The sequence below is a fragment of the Porcisia hertigi genome, chromosome 33 (genome assembly GCF_017918235.1).
Source record: "Porcisia hertigi strain C119 chromosome 33, whole genome shotgun sequence".
Lineage (NCBI taxonomy): Eukaryota > Euglenozoa > Kinetoplastea > Trypanosomatida > Trypanosomatidae > Porcisia > Porcisia hertigi.
In genome coordinates, this window is record NC_090592.1 from 217,463 (window position 1) to 237,281 (window position 19,819).

At 58.0% G+C, this 19,819-nt stretch overlaps 7 protein-coding genes across 7 annotated transcripts; all 7 read right to left on the reverse strand.

The window, feature by feature from the left end:
* Positions 1–1,279: 1,279 nt before the first annotated feature.
* On the reverse strand, positions 1,280–4,477 carry JKF63_02060 (uncharacterized protein; the record flags this gene model as incomplete). Its single annotated transcript, XM_067898103.1, has 1 exon — positions 1,280–4,477. One exon carries the CDS (start codon positions 4,475–4,477, stop codon positions 1,280–1,282), a length of 3,198 nt encoding a protein of 1,065 aa, XP_067754260.1.
* Positions 4,478–5,010: 533 nt separating this feature from the next.
* JKF63_02061 (uncharacterized protein) lies at positions 5,011–5,919 on the reverse strand (the record flags this gene model as incomplete). The annotated part of the gene is made up of 1 exon (XM_067898104.1): positions 5,011–5,919. The coding sequence occupies one exon, from the start codon at positions 5,917–5,919 to the stop codon at positions 5,011–5,013; it is 909 nt and encodes a 302-aa protein (XP_067754261.1).
* Positions 5,920–6,762: 843 nt separating this feature from the next.
* JKF63_02062 (uncharacterized protein) lies at positions 6,763–9,765 on the reverse strand (the record flags this gene model as incomplete). The annotated part of the gene is made up of 1 exon (XM_067898105.1): positions 6,763–9,765. One exon carries the CDS (start codon positions 9,763–9,765, stop codon positions 6,763–6,765), a length of 3,003 nt encoding a protein of 1,000 aa, XP_067754262.1.
* Positions 9,766–10,948: 1,183 nt separating this feature from the next.
* On the reverse strand, positions 10,949–11,611 carry JKF63_02063 (uncharacterized protein; the record flags this gene model as incomplete). Its single annotated transcript, XM_067898106.1, has 1 exon — positions 10,949–11,611. The coding sequence occupies one exon, from the start codon at positions 11,609–11,611 to the stop codon at positions 10,949–10,951; it is 663 nt and encodes a 220-aa protein (XP_067754263.1).
* A 51-nt stretch (positions 11,612–11,662) lies between these two features.
* On the reverse strand, positions 11,663–11,923 carry JKF63_02064 (uncharacterized protein; the record flags this gene model as incomplete). Its single annotated transcript, XM_067898107.1, has 1 exon — positions 11,663–11,923. The coding sequence occupies one exon, from the start codon at positions 11,921–11,923 to the stop codon at positions 11,663–11,665; it is 261 nt and encodes an 86-aa protein (XP_067754264.1).
* A 1,148-nt stretch (positions 11,924–13,071) lies between these two features.
* On the reverse strand, positions 13,072–13,680 carry JKF63_02065 (uncharacterized protein; the record flags this gene model as incomplete). Its single annotated transcript, XM_067898108.1, has 1 exon — positions 13,072–13,680. The coding sequence occupies one exon, from the start codon at positions 13,678–13,680 to the stop codon at positions 13,072–13,074; it is 609 nt and encodes a 202-aa protein (XP_067754265.1).
* A 3,773-nt stretch (positions 13,681–17,453) lies between these two features.
* Positions 17,454–18,920, reverse strand: JKF63_02066 (uncharacterized protein; the record flags this gene model as incomplete). Its single annotated transcript, XM_067898109.1, has 1 exon — positions 17,454–18,920. One exon carries the CDS (start codon positions 18,918–18,920, stop codon positions 17,454–17,456), a length of 1,467 nt encoding a protein of 488 aa, XP_067754266.1.
* Positions 18,921–19,819: the final 899 nt, after the last annotated feature.

Genomic DNA, 19,819 nt, shown 5'->3' on the forward strand with positions numbered 1-19,819 from the left:
CCACGCGTGCCTTCTGGGCGCCTCCAGTAGCGCTTAGATTCTCTACAAGGCGATCCAAATTTTAAAAAAAGGAGAGAAAGGTGGAGAGAAGTGCGAGTACACAACAGAGCACAAGGGAATGTGAGTGTGGCAAAAAAAAAAAACACCCGCACATCGGGCGCAGTTTTGGGGTCGGGAAAAAAGCCGCTTGGCAGGCCTTTGCTGTGAGTCCTTGACAGCTCCGCATGTCCGGCGGCGTCTCCCCCCTCACCGCAGTCCCTGACGTCGAGCACGAAGACCCGCTCATGATACGCATTGATATGCGCGAGTATTTGTGTAAGCGCATTTTATCGGGGTGCAGTGCGGACGATTCACTTGAGATGCTGTTGAGCCTCCCAATGTGTGTATATAAACACACACACATATATATCCATTACGACCGATGTGATGTACTCTCAAGCTACGCGACCGTCTCATGTGGTGCCCTCCATCTGCCGGAACCCCCCCCTTTCCACGGCATGGAACGCACAACGGTCATCTGGGTGAGGTGACACTGTAGATTTTGTTTAACTCTTACGCAAAAGCAGAAGCAGTGCCGCCCTGACAACGATCGTCACTTCAGTGCGGGGGGGGGGGGGTATCGCCATTCAAGCAACCACACTGCGGCGAAGCCGAGCAGCCCCTATCCCCCCTTGCCAATCTCGAACAACGTCGGGTGGCGACAGAGGGTCATACACCGCCTCCTCCCCCCCTCCTCCACGACGTGCGACGTGGGTGGTGGTGGTGGAAGACGAGGACGGCCTGCGACAGGGTGGTCACGTGTGCAGGGCGCACGTGGCGGGCAGGAGGGTGTGTCATCGTGGCCCTGGCGTCTCCACCTCTTCGGGACCTCATTGCCGACTTGCGGGTAGCCCGAGTGTCACAGCGAGGCCACGCCCCGCGTGGCGCTGTGCATAATGCGAGCTGCTGTGAAGGGCGACCCGCGAAGCGAGTGCGGCCCGAGAGTGAGGCCGAGGCCGCGCTGAGGTGACGGAGTCGGCGCCTTGCTGTGATGTGTGTGTGTGTGTGTACGGCCGCACGGCGCCACACAATGGGGCTGTGAAGAGGCAGGCCTGGGTGGTGTAACCGAGTGTGGCCTTTAGCGTTGACTCCACATCTAGTTTGGTGAAATGGGCTCCCTGGGACTACGTAAATGGAGGCGCAGAGGCCAATGCGCCCATGTCCGCAGGTACGTAGGAGCCACTCCTCTTCTATACCCCCCCCCACCTCCGAGAACGTCAGCACGACTACGCACTGTGTGTCACGCGTACCACTGTATAAGGTGGACTGGCGAGCACGACAAGGGATCGTAGAGTAAGGTATGGAGCTCCCGAACGGCACGCCTTTCCTCGAGGTCAAACGCGCGCTGACGGCGACTGTGGATCCGTTTTCGTGACGGCTCGTCTCTTTGGAGCAATGTGCTGCGGCGTAGAAGATCATCTGCCACCTCTGGAGGGGCAAGCAGGTAGGCGAGTCCGCGATGAAAAGTGGTGTCGCTAGCCAACGATACCGCAGTCCAGTGGGTTGCAGGCGCCGCCAATGCATTCTCATCAATGCTGCCGAGCGTGTTGGAAGCCGAGCTGCCGTGCGCCGCGCCTGTCGTCGGTGGAAAGCAGCACCATACCGGAGCCACTTTGCATCCAAACCGCTGAGCAAAGAAGGCCGATGACGACACAACACCGATACGCACCACACACGGTGTGCGCGACACGCTGTCCTCTCGTCGCTTCCGCCAGTGGCATCTCAGTAGGATCGTCCCCACGCTACTGTGTAGAGTGGGGAGTTTTCGGTCAGTGTCCGCTGCCCGAACAAAAACACGACAAGCCGCGTTGGTCAAATTCCCATAGTACTCCAGAACGTGCAAAGACGAGGGGAGCGGGGCACTTGTCGGCGCCGTTGTAGCACATATTTCGTCCGTGGGCGTGCGTCCGCGCCTTGCGCCTTGCTTCGACACCCGAGTTTTGTTTGGTGTAGGTCGGCTCCGCTGCCGCTGCCGCTGCCGTGACGCTTCTGATGGACGAGACAGGCCGTAGTCGAGAGGGTAGGCAGGACGGCCAATCAGATGAAGGAGGGTTACGCGATCCTGAAACCCAAGCACACGGCACTGGCCACGCGTGGAAGCGCCACCACATGCTGCTGCATTCGGGGGCGGGGCCATGACGAGAAACCCAAAGAAGCGCCGAGCCAGCTGGAAAAAAGCTCGACGCGCCTGTCTCGAGAGAAGACGCGTCCGTCGAACCGATGGGATGGGCACGACCGGCGGCGCAACTTGTGATGGCGCTTTCGCGGCTGGGCTGTTACTCATTTCGGTGCACGAGGCACGCCTCCTCCTTGAAGAACTTCGGTAGAGTAGCGCAAGGCACCACGCGTACGGAGCTGAGGAGCCCTCCTCAGACCTCCTGGAGTGCGAATCGAGTAGAAATGGCGAGGGCAAACTTGGATAGGCAATCAGCGAAAGACGTGTCAGCCTCCGCGTCAATGATGGATCCCGGTGACGAACGCGAGGCACAGCCGTTATCGCCCTTGCGGTCTCCGCACTGCCGCCTGGGGCGCCCTTTTGAGAGAGGGTCTTGGATAGCTTTCTTCCGCGCACGCGCAAGCTACCGCTGGAGCGAGGTGGGCGCAGCTGCAGCCGCCGGTAGACGCGCGCGCATCTCTGGAAAGCACGCTTGACTGTTGATAACATCTCAGCCTCAGCCTCCGAGGAGTGCACACAGGAGTTGTACCGCCAGTACTCAAAGACAGAAGCGTACGTTGAGATCAGCGAGCACGGGTTCCACAACGAAACAAGACGAATTTGAAACTCCCCCGTAGCGCGGCGGGTGAAGTGCACTGGACATGGACTAAACAAAAAAACATCGACGGGAGCGTCCGAGGCGCTGGAGCCAAGCGAGGCAACCAGCACAACCGGCACCACACGCGTGTGGCGAGAAAGAGTGCTGAGAGAGACGCAACGCAAGTCGGCTGTCTCCAACGCCGCATCGCCTAGAAACGCTGCACCAGCACCCCACATGTGCCCATGCACGACAATGGCTGGGGTTCGCCGTGTACGCGTATGGCGCACCATCGGCGAGAGTCGAAACGCAACTCCAGAAGGGACCGTTCTCACATCCTCCACGTTCGGACGCAGTCCCAGCGCCTCAAGGAAGGCCGCAATCACAGAGGAGGCGACAGACGTGGGATCACCCGGCGAATTAGGCGCAGTGGATACCGTGCGGGCAACTGGCCACTCCCTTCGCGGAATCAGCTCGTACACGCATTGGTGTGAAAGATCTGCCAGCATGGTCGGCGTTGAGACGGACGCAGACGGAGATCTGTGCAAGTGATCCGACTGGCCATTCCGTATTGTGGGGCTGCAAAAAAGCTGACGACGTTGGTGCACTGCGAGCGCGGTCGCCCAGCGCTGCAAAAAACGGTGGTCCTTTCGCGCCGGCTCACACGGTATTGCGATTAGAGCCACAGGCGATGCACAGAGGCGCAGATGCTTTGCGCGTCGGCTTTCGCAAGGCGTCGCAGAGCAAAGCGGCACGCCGCCGCCACGTCGCAGAGGTGTTGATCCCGCGCCAGGTGCCAACGACACATGTGTGACGGCAGGTTGCACAGCAAGAGAAACAACGCGATAGTGAAAACGCTTCACCAGCCGTGAGTGCGACGGAAGCCACTGCGTGACCATCTGGTGCATGGCCTTGATTGGAATCGAGTGTGTTTTGCGTGCGGATGTCGAGGTCCTCGGTGTGTGTTTTTTACGCCTGCAGCACTGGCAGATCCCAACTGGCCGGCCGTACTGAAGCGCGAGTTGCCGAGTGAAGTGCCTTCGTCGTGCCACTGGCCGCCGGCGGTACCATAGCCGACGCCGGCGACGTAGCCAAAGAGCCCACTGCGCCTCCGACAAGAGGCGCTGATGTGTTCGCTTGATGCGCAGTCGCCGCAGCTTAGCCTGCTGATGGGTAGTGAGGGTCGTGCTTTCGTTGATCGCGCGCCGCGAGATATCGTCGGCAGAGGTGAGCTTCAGCCCTGTCTCCGACATCCAGAGATAGGTGCGGTCGCGAATCTCCTGCGTGGAGAAGCCCATGGCTTGCAGCGAGGCACCGCTACGGCTACCAGCTGGAGGTAGGTATGGAGGGTCACCAGATAGATTGTAGGCATTGCCTTGCGTGGTCTTCCTCGCCCTGTGTGCAATCTGTAGCTCTTTTGCCGCCCGTGCTTTCACCTCCTGCAAGACGCGTGATACCGGTACGTTCGCGGAGGCTGGGCGGCGGTAAGACGGCGTCCCCGTGGCCCCGCGTGTCAAAAGAAAAGCGCTAGCGTCCTGCCGGTTCACAGTCTCTGGTTGCGCCAATGAAACCGGGGCCGACGGGTTACGCGGCTTGCAGATCACCTCGGTGGGCGGACGAAACACCAGGGCCGAAAAGGCGGCGACATCCGCTCGCCGCTCGTGGAACAGAGCAGCTGCATCCATGTCTCCCTGATGTGCAGGAAAGCGGCCGGCTTAACGGACAGAGTAGTGTAGAAGTGCAGCGCTGTGGAAATGGGGTTGGGTGGAGTGCAACCATTTTGCGCACACACAAGTGAGAAACAGAGAGCGGCCGTTGAGAAGGTGCGAGGAGAGATGGGCAGAGCGCAGGCTGGCGAGAGCTTTTCAAAGTATTTCGGTTTTTTTTTTGGTGGTGTGTCTGTTTGTCCCCACCCCACCCCCTCCCCGCCCGCATGTAGGAATGCAGTCATGTCTTGGGAGCAGCCGTGAGGTTACTACAGTCCACGAACTCAGACCCAACAGCGTAAAACGAAAAAAAAAAAGAAGCGGTACGCGCCGCTACTCATTCCGAATGCTGATGTGTTTTTTTTTCCCTCTACTACCCGTCGACGGTCACGTCAACGGCCCACGTCGTGATGGACAAAGACACGACTGAGGTGTATGCGCGCACTGGCATCCCAGGATGCCTCCGTAGCCTCCCTCCCTCCCTCCCTCCCACCGCCGAACCCCCCCCCACATCACGCCATTGCATACTCGGCCACAGCGTTGCGCCAGTACAAAGTGACCGGAGGCGGACCTTGGCGCTGCCACTCCTCCAAAAGAGCAGCCATCTCAGCAGCACGCGAGACACCCAAATACTTTCCGGAGGCTGTTACGATGAAGAGTGGCAACAAGCGCACCAGCTTACTGTGAAAATGTTCCAAAACATCGCGAAGCAACACTGCCTCAAGGTGTCGTTCGACCGAGGCAGCTTTCGACGCAGTGACCTCAGCGGGGAGTTGTGGACCTTTTGAGGCCAAGTGTGCCCGCGCTGCAGTGCGATATCGTACGCACGTGTACTCGTAGCAGCGCAACAGTCCTTCCTCGCCGATGGCCTCGAGCTTGTCTGAATCGCTTACGTAATCTCGAACTGCCACCCAACTGCTGTTTTTTTCTAGTGCCGCCTCTCCTTCATTGAGCGCCGTCACAAACCACCGCATGCCCCGTTTCACCTCCTTCGAATACGAGATGGCATCCAGTGAAGTGAGCAAGAGCCTCGACACCTGCTGGACAACACCTCCCTCCCCGCTGGCGTCGGCGCTCGGTAGAGGAACGAAGAATAAGTTCGGGTCCGTATTTGCCACATGTGCCACCAGCGCCTCCGCCTCGGCGGCCACAAAAGACTCCACTCTGTCCAAAAGGGTACCGGTAACGTCGTACTTGTGATCGGCCACGTCGTGCAGCATTCCCACAAGTATAATCCGGTAGAGCATTCCAGCCTTCTCCCCAGATGCCGCAGCTGTGGCAGCGTCCATGAGGTACAGCAGGATTGCCTGCTCCGTCACCTTGCGCATGTGGCCAAGGCCATGCGAAGCATCGCGTCCAGCGCAGACAGAGGCAACAAAGCGCGAGCAGCGATCCCACAGCTCGTAATGCAACGCCTCCATGTTTGTGAGTAAAGTAGGGGGGAGGGTTCACAGAAGGCGAAAGAGAGAGGGAGGGGGGGAGGGGGAGTTGACCGTGCTGTGAAAATGCAGTGAGGCATGAAGAGAGGAAGTCGCCAAAGTCGCTCTTGTCCTCCCCGGGTGACTTCCCTCGCTCGGTTGTGTTATTTCTATTTTACTTTTATCTTGTTTGATGTTATGGCACACAGAGTGGAAGAAGCTGTCGCGGCAGAGACGTGTCGGAGCTGTCTTTCCACATCAACACAGGTAGGCAGCAATACGACACGGATTGGCTAATAGCGTGAGAAAAGACGAAAATGGCACACATGCGAAGTGGGGGAGAAGAGGGAGAGTTCAGGGTCGAGTGTGACCGCGACGCGACTCGCCTGAGCGGCGCACCGGAGGAGAAGGGGGAGGGAGGGGGGAACAGACTAGGAGACCAAACATAGGTGGAATCGTGTGCTACAACAGGGATGATCAGCCGATAAATAACAACGCAACCACCATATGCAAATATGTTGGGTTTACATGTGTGTGAGTGAACGTGTGTGTGTGTGTGTGTGTGTGTGTGTGTTGGGGGGGGTTACCTTCCTCCACTCCCGTTCTCAGCTATATACATTACACGAGATAGCAGAAACAGTCAAATCAGAAAACATACTGTGCAGTTGCGCCAACTTTGGATGATCGACCTTTTGTCCGCCTTCGTTTTGTGTGCCCTTTCCCGTGAATGTCGAGGAGAAAGGGAAGCACTCGCGCAGGATCCTGTGTGCGTGTGTGTGCGTGCGTGTGTGTGTCTATGACTAGTTGACGTTCTTCAGCACATCAGTCCCTCGCAGGGTGCTTGTACTACGCATACTCGGTTCCATCTTCCATACACGACAGCAGTTCCATGTGATCTGATGTGGTTACTCCACACGCTTCCAACTCCACTGAGTATCGTGCCAAGAAAGAACCCAGAATACCGACCGCACCCGCGCGCGACAGCCACGCTGGTCTCCACGCCAGAAGCTGCACGTAGTGCTCCTGGAAGCAGCGCGCAACGCAGCGGCGCACTAGCGGATCCACAACGAAAGGCAGTTGCATCAGTGCGGCCTGCTCCCGAACTGCACCGCAGCAATCCTCGTGACGCGCACCGCGTGCCAAATGATCGGCAGCGTTTACCGCTTGCAGGTGCCGACCACGGCTAAAAACCAAGTACATGCGCAACCCAGTCAAGAGGGGGTGGTTGGCAGGCATGAACATCTCCAGCTCCTGCAGTGTGCTTGCGCAGAGATGAATGAGTTCGGCGCTGACAGTAGAGCCCAGTCCTCTCGCCACTGTCGAGTAGGCGAACACCTCCAAGCGTAGCCGCAGTCGTAGAAAGTGCGTAGGCAAAAGTGTTCGGGCGACGCATGCGTCAAGATCCAAAAGGCGCCGCACCACTGCCACAGCGGGATCCTGTGCGTTTTCTTGGTCGTCGCCTTCGGTCCCGCGCACTGCCAACTGCTCTGTTATATCATCCAGCTCGCGCTGCAACTGAATTACAACGGATTGTCTATCTTCAGTGACGTCGTCCATCTCAAAGGTCCTTCGTCGCTGTGGGCAACGCTCCAAGTGCCGGAACACTGTGGCCTCTTCCGGCTCATCACCGGTTGTGCGAAAACCGGTGGCGGACCCAGACTCCACCTGGCTGCCTGGCTCATAGACGAGCTGCTGGCACGCCGGGCACACATGCCCACGCAGCAATGCAGCCCTTTGAGTGCACAAGTGACAGCGACACCGAAACCCAAGTGCCTCCGACAGCTCCATCTGCGACACCGTCAAGGCTGTAGTCGCAGGAACGTAGGATACTGTGATTTCCTCGCCTCTCTCTATGGTCCGAAGCGCAACTAAGGACGCCACGACGCCGCCACCACCGTCGCTGCCATGGAGATAACCGGGTGTCTTGTCCAGTACGAGGATCGCGTTAGGGATGCACGCGTGGTTGAGGTGACGCAAGAAGGGGAAAAGCGCTTTGACAGGCGCATGGTTCGCACCCGCGGAAACGCGTGCAGCGACGTCAGTTTCGTCCGCAGTTCTTTCGAGTTCTGCCTTGGCACTGCGGACGCGCCCGTCCCCCTGTGTGTACCGATACGATTGCGACGGCGGCTCAATGCGGAACTCATCGACTCCTCGTAGGTCAAGCAGCAGTTGAGGCGCGGGTAGGAGAAACGCGTGCATCGTGCCTTCGGGCCAGCTCGCCCGCCTGCGTAAATGGAGATCAGGGGTAAATGATACGTCCTCCCGAGGGACATCCTTGGGTGCCGCAGCCTCCTGTAGCCGTTGGGCCTCACCGGTCGGCACCTGGGAGCCGCACCCAGAGAGCTGCAGGGCGCAGGCATCGTGCATCACACGCACAGCCCATTGTTTCCAGCCCCTGACCAGGAGATCAGGGAAATGAGCCAGCAAACTGAGAAGGCGCAGTGCTGCGCTGCGTTCGCCATTCTCCGCAACAAATTGCGCTGATTCCTCCCGCTGGCGGGCCCAAGCGCTCAGCGCGGCTGTGGCGTCCCCGACCACATGGGGATCGTCGTCGTCGCCCGGGCAACGCCGCGCACTCTCCTTCCAAAATGGTGTGGTGTCGCTAAACGGCCCTGCAGTAGAGGCGGCAGTGCTTGTCAAGCCCGAACCACTTTCATGAAACCTTTCCACCTCTGCCCCGGCCATGATGGCCAATGCTGCCTCGCGTGTGAGGAGCTCTCCCTCTCTCACTGCATGGATAGCTACCAGGCCACACCCGGCGACGCTGTGGGATGGATCAATGCTGAGAGTCACACTAGAGTGCAGATAAAACTGCGCACGCGACGAAGGCGATGGCGATGCGCCGAGCAATGCGACCACGAGAGCACCGATACGATCAATGATGAGCTCGAGAGCGGGTTCGGGGGCAATGTGCAAGGCGGAAGCGTTGGCCGCTTGCTGAGCAACGATTATCTCGTGCACCGCGCCGAGAGATGCCACAATCGCTGCCATTTCTGCCTCAGGTGCACCACCCACAGGCACGGCCGCTGCCGTTAGAGTCTGCAAAAGTGTACTCGATGCCAGTTCGACGCTCGACTCGGCGTACATGTAAAGTAGTGCGCTGATGTCGCCTTCAGTGATCTGGACAGGGGAACTGGGCTTGAGAGCAAAGCGATCTTTGACGTGGCACCATGCGTCGCGCAACGCGACTATGGCGCAGTGCATGGGGTGATCGGATGCACCTCCATCGGCCGCTGGGGGGCTTGTAACAGCGCAGAGATGCGAGAGCACGACATCAATGCAGGCCTCTCTCCCATCTTCACCGCTGGAGGTGTCACGATGCGTTTCCATGACGGCTGCTATAGCAGCATTTATGAGCTGTGAGGGAGGTGCAGGAAGCAATGTAGAAACACGGCAATCCGCAAGCGCCGCTGTGCTGCAGTAAAGGCCACATCCCCTTTCGTCGTCTTCATCGCAATCGAGTCTGCTGTTCACCGGTAGCCGTGAGTCGCATGAGCCGCGCACGAGCCGAACACTGGGCGTTTGCCGCAGAACGGCAGATAGCTCGCTGTCTGCTGGAATTGCCACACGCTCCGCCACCCAGCGGCACAAGAGCAGCACAAGAGAGCAGTACAGTGGATATGAGTCAGATGAGTGATGAGAAAGCACGTCCCCACTCCTCCATGGTTCACTTGTAGTGAATAGGACAGTTGATGGGGACGTCAGTAAGGTAGGCAAGCCGCTACACACCGCAGAGAGCGAACGCAGCAACGATATCACCAGCGGTTCATCGTTAGGGTGAGTCATCGCGCGAGGCGGGGCCACACTCTCACCCCACGTCGCGCCGCAGTCCGTATGTACAGCGCTCATGGTGATTAGCCTCGGCGGCGCTGAGTGCCACCAGAGCCGTCCATGAACACTGGGAGTCTCAAGGAAGGAAGGGGGATCGCTTCCCCGCGCTCCCTCACCTTCGAACGCAGGTGCGACAGGGATGGGTGGAGGAGGGGAGAGTCCAGGAGGAGAGAACACAAGCGAGAAGACACTAATGACACTCTCAAGGAATACTGTTCGGCTCTCAGCTTGTTTAATGTCCTTGAACAAAATTTGGGGGAGGAAGAAGAAGGGCATGTGGAAGATAGAAAAGGGGGTGGTGCACACCTCTCAAATTGCGTACACGTGTGCATGCAGACATCCACGCGTGGGACAAGGTATACAAGTCGGCGCATACAGATCTGCAGCTAAGGAACACCCTTGCGCACACCCCCCTAACCCATTAGGGGTGAGCAAAGAGGAGTTGACCGGAGGAGGAGGAGGACGAAGGTATCACAGCTAACGACGTCACATCGCTTCGCGGTCGAGAAAATATGGCTGTCTTACCCCACAGCACCGAGCCGCATGGCGTTCCGAGAAAGACGACTGACTGACACTCCTGCACAGACACCCCACCCCCCTTTCCTAGTGAATAACATTTAGGCCGACGGCTGCTTGCTGAAACAACGAACAGCGCCATCAGTAGAAGTGCCGCAGCATGAAAATGGGGAAGGGAAACATCTACATCGATATGTACACACTGCCAACGATAAAAAAAAACCCGGAACTCCTCCACACACAGACGCAAAGCGCGTGAGGAGGAGGAAACGAGGCAACACAAAGAGCAGAAGAAACACACAGACTCAGAGCACCGTACCGGCAGTGTTGTTGTCTACACAAAGGCGTGCACACATACACACACACACACACACCTCTTTTACACATCCTTTCGCCAGACTTGCATCAGCAAAGCGGAGTCGCTAAGGGAGAACAAATCGAGTAAGCAACAGCAAAACAGAAACCGAAAACATGTGCAAAACGATGAAGCAGAAAAGGAGCGGGGAAGACAAAAAAAAATAAAAGAAAACAGCGAAGGGAGATCGTCATGCTCGTCTGTCTGGTGATGATTGTTCGCTAGACGCTACGCCATCTGGTACCACAATGACAACCAGTGCAACTCTTGTCGCATTACAGAGAAATTCTGCCCACCTACCCCCTCTCCACCGCCCTAGACTTGCTCCACCTACCTGATTATCACGTCTTTGGGGCCACGGTTCATCGCGCGCTCGTACGCCTTTACGCTGCTCTGGAATGCGAATTTGGCGCTCATCAGCGGCTTCACGTCCATCCTACCGGTGCTCAGAAGGCGGATGATGCGCAGGTACACGTTCCGGTAGCGGAGCATCGTCTGGAACGTGATCTCCTCCGCCTGTAACAACACAATGTCCACCGGCACCGGCACCACCGGCATCCTTACAAGCACACACGTCGCACCAGGCGCGGAGTATTCGTAGATCAGATGGGACGCCGATGCCGCGCCGCTGCACTCGAAAACAACGTCGCAGCCGTTGCCATCCGTCACCTCCGCAACGGTACGCTGCAGCTCTCCCTCTTTCGCTGTGATCAGAGTCCGCAGACCGGAGTAGCGGCGCGCGATCCGCAGCCGCTCCTCGCATGAGCCGCAGACAATCACCTCTGAGCACCCGCCCGCAAGCGCAGACAGCCCCGTCACGATCCCGATCGTGCTGCACCCAATCACCGGGCCCACGTCGCCAGGCTTTATGCCAACCTTCGTTGCGGAGTGCATGGCAACAGCGATCGACTCGCACATCGCGCGCTCCTCATAGCTCACGTTGGCTGGCAGCTTGAAGCACAGCACGGCGGGGTGGATGATCGTCGTCGACATGCATCCGTGCACAGGCGGCGTCGCGAAGAACGTCAGCTCAGGATCCAGACTTTAAAGCCCGCCCAGCGTCTGCGCAGAATCCCACCGCGGGATCCCCGGCTCCAGCGCGACGCGGTCGCCTGCCTTCAGGTTCTTCACCTCAGCGCCCACCGCCACAATCGTACCGGACGCCTCGTGGCCAAGAATCATCGGCCTCTCCACGACGAAGGGGCCGATGTGGCCGTGCTCGTAGTAGTGCACGTCGCTGCCGCAGATGCCCACACTGTGGATTTTCACACGGCAGTCCCTTCGGGCCGAGCTCGTCGTACACATCCACCTAGCGGATCGCCAACTCGCCCTTCTTCTCCTGCACGAGGTTCTGCATGAGGACAATTTTCAGCGTGAAAAAGGGGGAACCTATCGTGCAGGGGGGGGGGGAAGGGCAAGAGCGCGCTACTTTGGAGAAAGGGAAGACGTGCGACGACCGAAAAAGGCGGCGGTAAAAATGAGCAGAATCGATTCGTTGTCGGTAGAGGGGATGGTGGAACATGAAGGGGGGAAGGGGGAGAGACAATGTCAAGGATAAGGAGTAGGTCCGCGCGTAGAAGCGGTTTGCTGTAGGGGGGGGGGTTACGGTGGCCGACACGCATGCATGGCTGCCTGTCTGTGCGCAACGTTTAGACGACATGTAGGGGAGAAAATCAAGCGTGTAAGCGAAGGGAGCGAAACAGATGGAACATGGTGGCACTTGTTGAAAAAGGAGTCCTCAAAACAACGTGAGGCGTGTTACTCGCCAAGACACCACCCACCACACACCACACGCCGCCTTGGCGGGCGACGCAGTTGAACACGTATACGGGAACCACATCAAATAAAGGCGGTGGAAGTACCACTTCGCCGACAGTCCCACCGCCCTCTGCACACGCTGTGCTCGCCGCAGCAATGAGCTTTGACGGAGGGGGAGGGGGGTCCACTCACGAGCCGAGTGGTCATCACTAGAACAACCCTGTGTAGATGGCATTAAGCGCGCTTTGAAACCCAATGGCAGCTGTGTAAAAGCGGGGCAGCCCTGACCAGAGCACGTATACAATGGGTCACTGGCATCGGTGTGATTTGTGTGTGATCTGATCTGTGTGTGTGTGTGTGTTCCCCCCCCCTCCTCTCGAGCTCCGTGGATATCCGTTGCCCGTTCGCATGTCGCCTTGGTGCTGGGAGAGGGGAAGGGAAGCGAACATATTTGTGAAGCCTGCGCTGCAGCCGCGGCTGCCGTCCGCTTTTTTGCTGTTATGTCACAAGAGTTGTGTTCTTAAACACTTATCCGAGGATGCAGTGAGAAGGAACCACCACCACCATCATCTGTGGTCCTCTGACGGTTACTTCTTTTTGCAAAGTTAGAGCTGGGAAAACGGAGCTCACTGTCGGATGGCCCCACAGCCGCCCATTGCAGCAGAAAAAAAAACGAAAACGGACGGTAGCTCTTCTTAGGAGAATTCGAACTCGTGTGTCTGGGGGCTAACCATCGTGAGGTTCTGCTCCCCAGTGAAGACCACCGTTCCCGGCCCCTCTACCCGCAGCTCTGTAAACCCATCCAGGCCCAGGCGAATGTTCAACTGCGTAGCGATGTCTGTCGAACATGGCAGTAGAAACGTGTCTGAGAGTCGTTCCGACGCGTCGTGCCGGCGTGGCAAAAGGGGGGCGAGGGTATACTTTGGGGAGTGCCCGACAGCCGTAGCGGCGGACTCGCGTTGGTCGGCTTCCACTGGTAGAGCCGTAAATGTTCGGGCGTTGGACAGCCGCTCCACATCTAGCGGAAAACACGCCACCACATACTCCTCCACTCTTTTGTTCGCAGTCAACGTACGCACAATTGCACGAACGGAATGCACAGTCGAAGCAGGTGAGACGCCGTGCGACTCCTCGAACGCTTTCAGAGCCGCCAACGAGGGCGGAGGTAGGTACACGATGTGTGACAACCTAAGAGAGCCGCTGACGTCTAGGGAGGTGTCAAGTGCGGACCACCGGTACGGCACGCCATCCTGCACAGATGCCTGGAAGAACGTCTCCCGCTCCGCCACCGTAAACTCCCCCATCGAAACCACAAGGGGAAAAGCAAAAACAAAAATACGTGGTAAATGTTTAGATAAACTGAAGCTGTTTATTATTGGCGCGTGGCGAATGCGAGAGTACAATCAAAGCGCATCGATCAACTTCGTAGACCGCGCCTTTGCGTCAGCCAGCACAACGCCTTGGTGGACTTTAACCACTGCGTCCACAACTCTTGATACCTGGGAAACTAAACGAAAAGAGAGAGAGCACGCACCCTTTTGGGGAGAGAGGAAGTGGGTAAAGATAAGAGAATGATCCAAGCGAAGGAAAAAATCAAGAAGAGGCGCACAATCACCGCCCCTGGATTTTCATGTTAGAGGAAGAACGGACGTGTGCCGGTGGGTGGGTGCACGTCTGTGCAGGTGAAAACGAGCACCAGAAGGCCCTTCCTACGAAGCGCCCCCAGAAGGCAGGGGGGTGCAAGTAATGCTGACGTTCAAGCGAATTCAATAAGCCCCGTGATCAGATGTTCAGCTGACTTTTTTCCTATTTGGCCTTGTTTCGAGACATGACAAAATATTCTCTGCAAACTGCCTTACAGCAATGCGTGTCACAGAACGGCGTGTTTACCTGGGCGCTGTTGCACACGTTCGTGCGCCCGGCGCACCCGCAGTCGCCCGCTAATGTGTGCGCACTTGTATCCGCTTTTTTCTCCATTCTTCCACAAAAGGGAGGCCCTACAACAGCACAGGTGATGTTCCCAAGACACCAGCAGACAAGTAAATGCGGAGGGGAAGAGGCAGGAGAGAGGGCGGAGCGGGGGAGGGAGGGGGGGTCCAAAGCGCGTGCGCACTCCAGTCCCCCTTCCGTAGCCCCCCAGACCGCAGCTCGGCTCCCCTTCACTCCTTCCTGCTCAACACTTGGCTCGTCTCTTGGTAGACTATGAGAACGCACGCCGAGGGTACTATGTATGTGGTTGACACGCACCGCTGAGAGATCTGCGCCTTTCTCCTCTCGCGGAGCAGGTCCAACACGGCTTCACAGCAAAGGACAGTACACGCAACCCTGCCCCGGCGTCATTCCGACTTGTCGCATCGACTCTGAGCAGCCGCACCGCTCAGAGGGAGCAGCGGGCACGAAATACATGCACCTATGGACGCACAAAGACGTGCAGGTGCAGCGACTATCGAGTCCCAGCACAGCCCACACGCTTTCCTACACACCATGCAGAACACCACCAGAGCCCCCTTTCTCCCCCCCCCTTCAATAGCCGCTGCAACACCGGATACAGACAGAGGGGGCCACACGCTCACCGACGTGATGTTGCACACGTTCGTGCGCCCGGCGCACCCGCAGTCGCCCGCTAATGTGTGCGCACTTGTATCCGCTTTTTTCTCCATTCTTCCACAAAAGGGAGGCCCTACAACAGCACAAATGATGTTCCCAAGACACCAGCAGACAAGTAAATGCGGAGGGGAAGAGGCAGGAGAGAGGGCGGAGCGGGGGAGGGAGGGGGGGTCCAAAGCGCGTGCGCACTCCAGTCCCCCTTCCGTAGCCCCCCAGACCGCAGCTCGGCTCCCCTTCACTCCTTCCTGCTCAACACTTGGCTCGTCTCTTGGTAGACTATGAGAACGCACGCCGAGGGTACTATGTATGTGGTTGACACGCACCGCTGAGAGATCTGCGCCTTTCTCCTCTCGCGGAGCAGGTCCAACACCGCTTCACAGCAAAGGACAGTAGACGCAACCCTGCCCCGGCGTCATTCCGACTTGTCGCATCGACTCTGAGCAGCCGCACCGCTCAGAGGGAGCAGCGGGCACGAAATACATGCACCTATGGACGCACAAAGACGTGCAGGTGCAGCGACTATCGAGTCCCAGCACAGCCCACACGCTTTCCTACACACCATGCAGAACACCACCAGAGCCCCCTTTCTCCCCCTTCAATAGCCGCTGCAACACCGGATACAGACAGAGGGGGCCACACGCTCACCGACGTGATGTTGCACACGTTCGTGCGCCCGGCGCACCCGCAGTCGCCCGCTAATGTGTGCGCACTTGTATCCGCTTTTTTCTCCATTCTTCCACAAAAGGGAGGCCCTACAACAGCACAGGTGATGTTCCCAAGACACCAGCAGACAAGTAAATGCGGAGGGGAAGAGGCAGGAGAGAGGGCGGAGCGGGGGAGGGAGGGGGGGTCCAAAGCGCGTGCGCACTCCAGTCCCCCTTCCGTAGCCCCCCAGACCGCAGCTCGGCTCCCCTTCACTCCTTCCTGCTCAACACTTGGCTCGTCTCTTGGTAGACTATGAGAACGCACGCCGAGGGTACAATGTATGTGGTTGACACGCACCGCTGAGAGATCTGCGCCTTTCTCCTCTCGCGGAGCAGGTCCAACACCGCTTCACAGCAAAGGACAGTAGACGCAACCCTGCCCCGGCGTCATTCCGACTTGTCGCATCGACTCTGAGCAGCCGCACCGCTCAGAGGGAGCAGCGGGCACGAAATACATGCACCTATGGACGCACAAAGACGTGCAGGTGCAGCGACTATCGAGTCCCAGCACAGCCCACACGCTTTCCTACACACCATGCAGAACACCACCAGAGCCCCCTCTCCCCTCCCCTCCAATAGCCGCTGCAACACCGGATACAGACAGAGGGGGGCCACACGCTCACCGACGCGCTGCTAAGCCCACGAGTATCTTCCGCACAAAACCAGAGAAAGTAAGGGTGTGAAGACGCGTTCAGATGCGCGTATTCTGTAATATTAGGAGTTAGGGGTAAAAAAGATGATCAAATGAAGCACACGTCATTCAGTGGGTATGCGCAGCTGTCAATATGCAGCAGAGCGTGAGGGACTTCTGTTGCGTGAAATGCTGCTACGCAACGTTATCCCAGACAGCGATAATGCCTGACGTCGCTGATTTGCCTCCACTTTCCCTTCAGGCAGACTTATTGCATCACATAGAGTGGGGCGCAAGACAGTCCGGGGGTAATCGGCCAAGTTGTTTTCGGGATACGTTTCGTTCTCGACTGCGTCGCTCAAGTAAAACACACTTGGCTTCCTTTGAAACCGATTCTATTTGGCAAATCAACGCATAAACCTCCGCCCCCCCCCCCATACGCCACACTCGGTTACACCACCCAGGCCTGCCTCTTCACAGCCCCATTGTGTGGTGCCGCGCCGCCCTACACACACACACACACATCACAGCAAGGCGCCGACTCCGTCACCTCAGCGCGGCCTCGGCCTCACTCTCGGCCCGCACTCGCTTCGCGGGTCGCCCTTCACAGCAGCTCGCATTATGCACAGCGCCACGCGGGGCGTGGCCTCGCTGTGACACTCGGGCTACCCGCAAGTCGGCAATGAGGTCCCGAAGAGGTGGAGACGCCAGGGCCACGATGACACACCCGCCTGCCCGCCACGTGCGCCCTGCACACGTGACCACCCTGTCGCAGGCCGTCCTCGTCTTCCACCACCACCACCCACGTCGCACGTCGTGGAGGAGGGGGGGGGGAGGCGGTGTATGACCCTCTGTCGCCACCCGACGTTGTTCGAGATTGGCAAGGGGGGATAGGGGCTGCTCGGCTTCGCCGCAGTGTGGTTGCTTGAATGGCGATACCCCCCCCCGCACTGAGGTGTGCCTCTTCACCATCCACATTATCAGAAAAACAAAATATCCACAAAGAGGAAAGCACTGGCACAGAGCCAAAGGCGCGCATCCTCAGTGGACTTCGTTCTGTTGATAGACCTGAACATCTTTGTCTCTGAGAGAGGAGGCCAGTGGAAAGGAGAAGATAGCACACGATACTCCTCCCTTACCCTTTCACACACAGAACTTGCCGCAACACTGTGACCACCTCAACAAGGTCATCTTGAGCAGCAATGACAGCATCAATACTTTTGTAAGCGGCCGGTGTCTCGTCCAGAACACCGCTATCCTTGCGGCATTCGATGCCCAGCGTAGCCGCTTCGTGGTCTTCTAGAGTGAATCGTCGACGTGCCTCGCCGCGGCTGAAGCGCCGACCAGCGCCGTGCGAGCAAGAGCAGTAGCTAGCCGCGTTGCCTTTACCACGCACAATATAGCTGCACGCCCCCATGGATCCTGGAATCACGGCAAGCTCACCCAACTTTGCAGATGTAGCGCCCTTTCGTGTAAGCCACACATTCTCCTCTCGGAACGCCGCCGGACCATGCGCACCGGCGGGCGAGGCCGCCTGCGGCCTCTCTCGAATAGGAATGCGAACGCGCTCCACGTAGTTGTGGTGACAGTTCACAGCTGCCTGAAGCGTCGTGAATGGCGTTTTGATGCACCCTCGCATGGCCTCCAGTACGGCGTCAAGCATCACCTGTCGATTCCACCACGCGTACGTCTGCGCCCACTTCACCGCCAAGATGTAGTCATCAAACGGCGCGGTGCCTTCGTGGAGATACGCAAGGTCGGCGTCAGGGAGGTGAATTAGGCGCGACTCCATTTCCTTTTTGGCGAGCTCAATGAACACGGACCCAATGCGGTTGCCGATACCGCGTGACCCGGAGTGCAGCATAACCCACACGTGCTTTCGCGGTTTCTGATCATCGAGGCAAAGTTCAATAAAGTGGTTTCCAGTGCCGAGTGTGCCGAGGTGGTTGATGTTATTCGTGTTCTCCAGCTGTGCGTGCCGGAGGCACAGCTGCTCGAAACCAGCAGCGAGGTGCTTCTTCCACAGCCGTTGCACGTGTGTCGGCACATCATTGCGCCAGCTGCCCGCATCTGCAGCGCTCTGACCGCCATGGGTGCGCCCATGTGGGACACTTAGCTCAATAGCGAGTCGCAGGTCATCCAGTGAACTCGGAAGGTTCTCTGCAGTGAGGGAGGTTTCAATGGCAATCATGCCGCAACCAATGTCAACACCGACACACGCCGGTATAATGGCGCGCACAGTGGGCAAGACCAGGCCTACAGTGCAGCCCATCCCAGCGTGGACATCGGGCATGACGGCCACGGGTGCTGGGATGACGCTCGGACTCATGCGAGAAAGGCGAGCGAGCTGCTCACTCGCTGTACGCTCCACCTCCACACCTTGGCGCCAGACTCGAACCTCGACTGAGCTTGAAGGGTCACTGACGATCTCGTACCTCGCTGGGGTACCAGGTGCATCCTCAGGGGCACATGGCACATCGGTGTGATGACGCCGTCCCTCATGCGTTCCACAGGCTAGCAAGGACACCTGTCGAAGACGACGTATGCCGCCTTCCTTGGCAGCACGCATTCGCTGAAGGAACAGCGGCAGTCCTCTCATCATCGCGAAGAGGTAGCTCTGAGCGGCTCTGTCTGTGTTCAGAGATGAGCACACCTCTGCAGATGAAAGCAAAGCGTCTTCAATGGGAAAGGGAGGGGGGGGGTGATCTCGCACCGCAGGTTCTCCTTAGCGGCAGAGATCGAAGAATACAGGGGAAGTGGGGGTGTCCGCAACGCATGCATCACACACACACACACACACAAACCTTCAAGCACTCACGACGACCCTCCAAAAATGCACAGGCACAGATGAGAAGTTTGTAGGGAGAGAGCTGTTTCGATACAAGCAAAAGAAGGCATGCATAAACGCACATGCGCACGTGCGCGACGCTGTTTCCCTGTCGCCTGCTCCGCGCATACGATTCCCCCTACCCAAGATCAGGTGCATCACGTGGAAAAAGCGCTATGCTCCTCTCTATAGTCTTGGAGACACAAGAAAATCGTGGGCATAGCAACTTGGCTAGTTCCTCTTTCACACACAGCCTCTATCTCCCCCTCCACCTCAGATTGTCCGAGGACCTAAGGGGGAGAGAGAATGAATACAAACACAGGCACAAAGGTGCCCCCTCTCCTCCACTCAACGTTTATTCGCGTGCCTTTTTTTCAAAGGAATGGATGCCTTGTGGCCCCCTACCTCTACGGCCATTGGAAGATGAGACGCAACCAAACCGGAACCCTGCTTCACACCCTCCTCAGATTCGTCCTACCCCACGTGTGCCTCTCACTGTGAAGCAGTGGGGATAAAACCAGAGGGCCTCTTTGCATTTTCCTTGCATGCATGTATGTATTCGGCAACTGAACGCGTGAATCGCCCCCCCCCCCCACTCCCCATACGCCACACTCGGTTACACCACCCAGGCCTGCCTCTTCACAGCCCCATTGTGTGGCGCCGCGCGGCCCTAC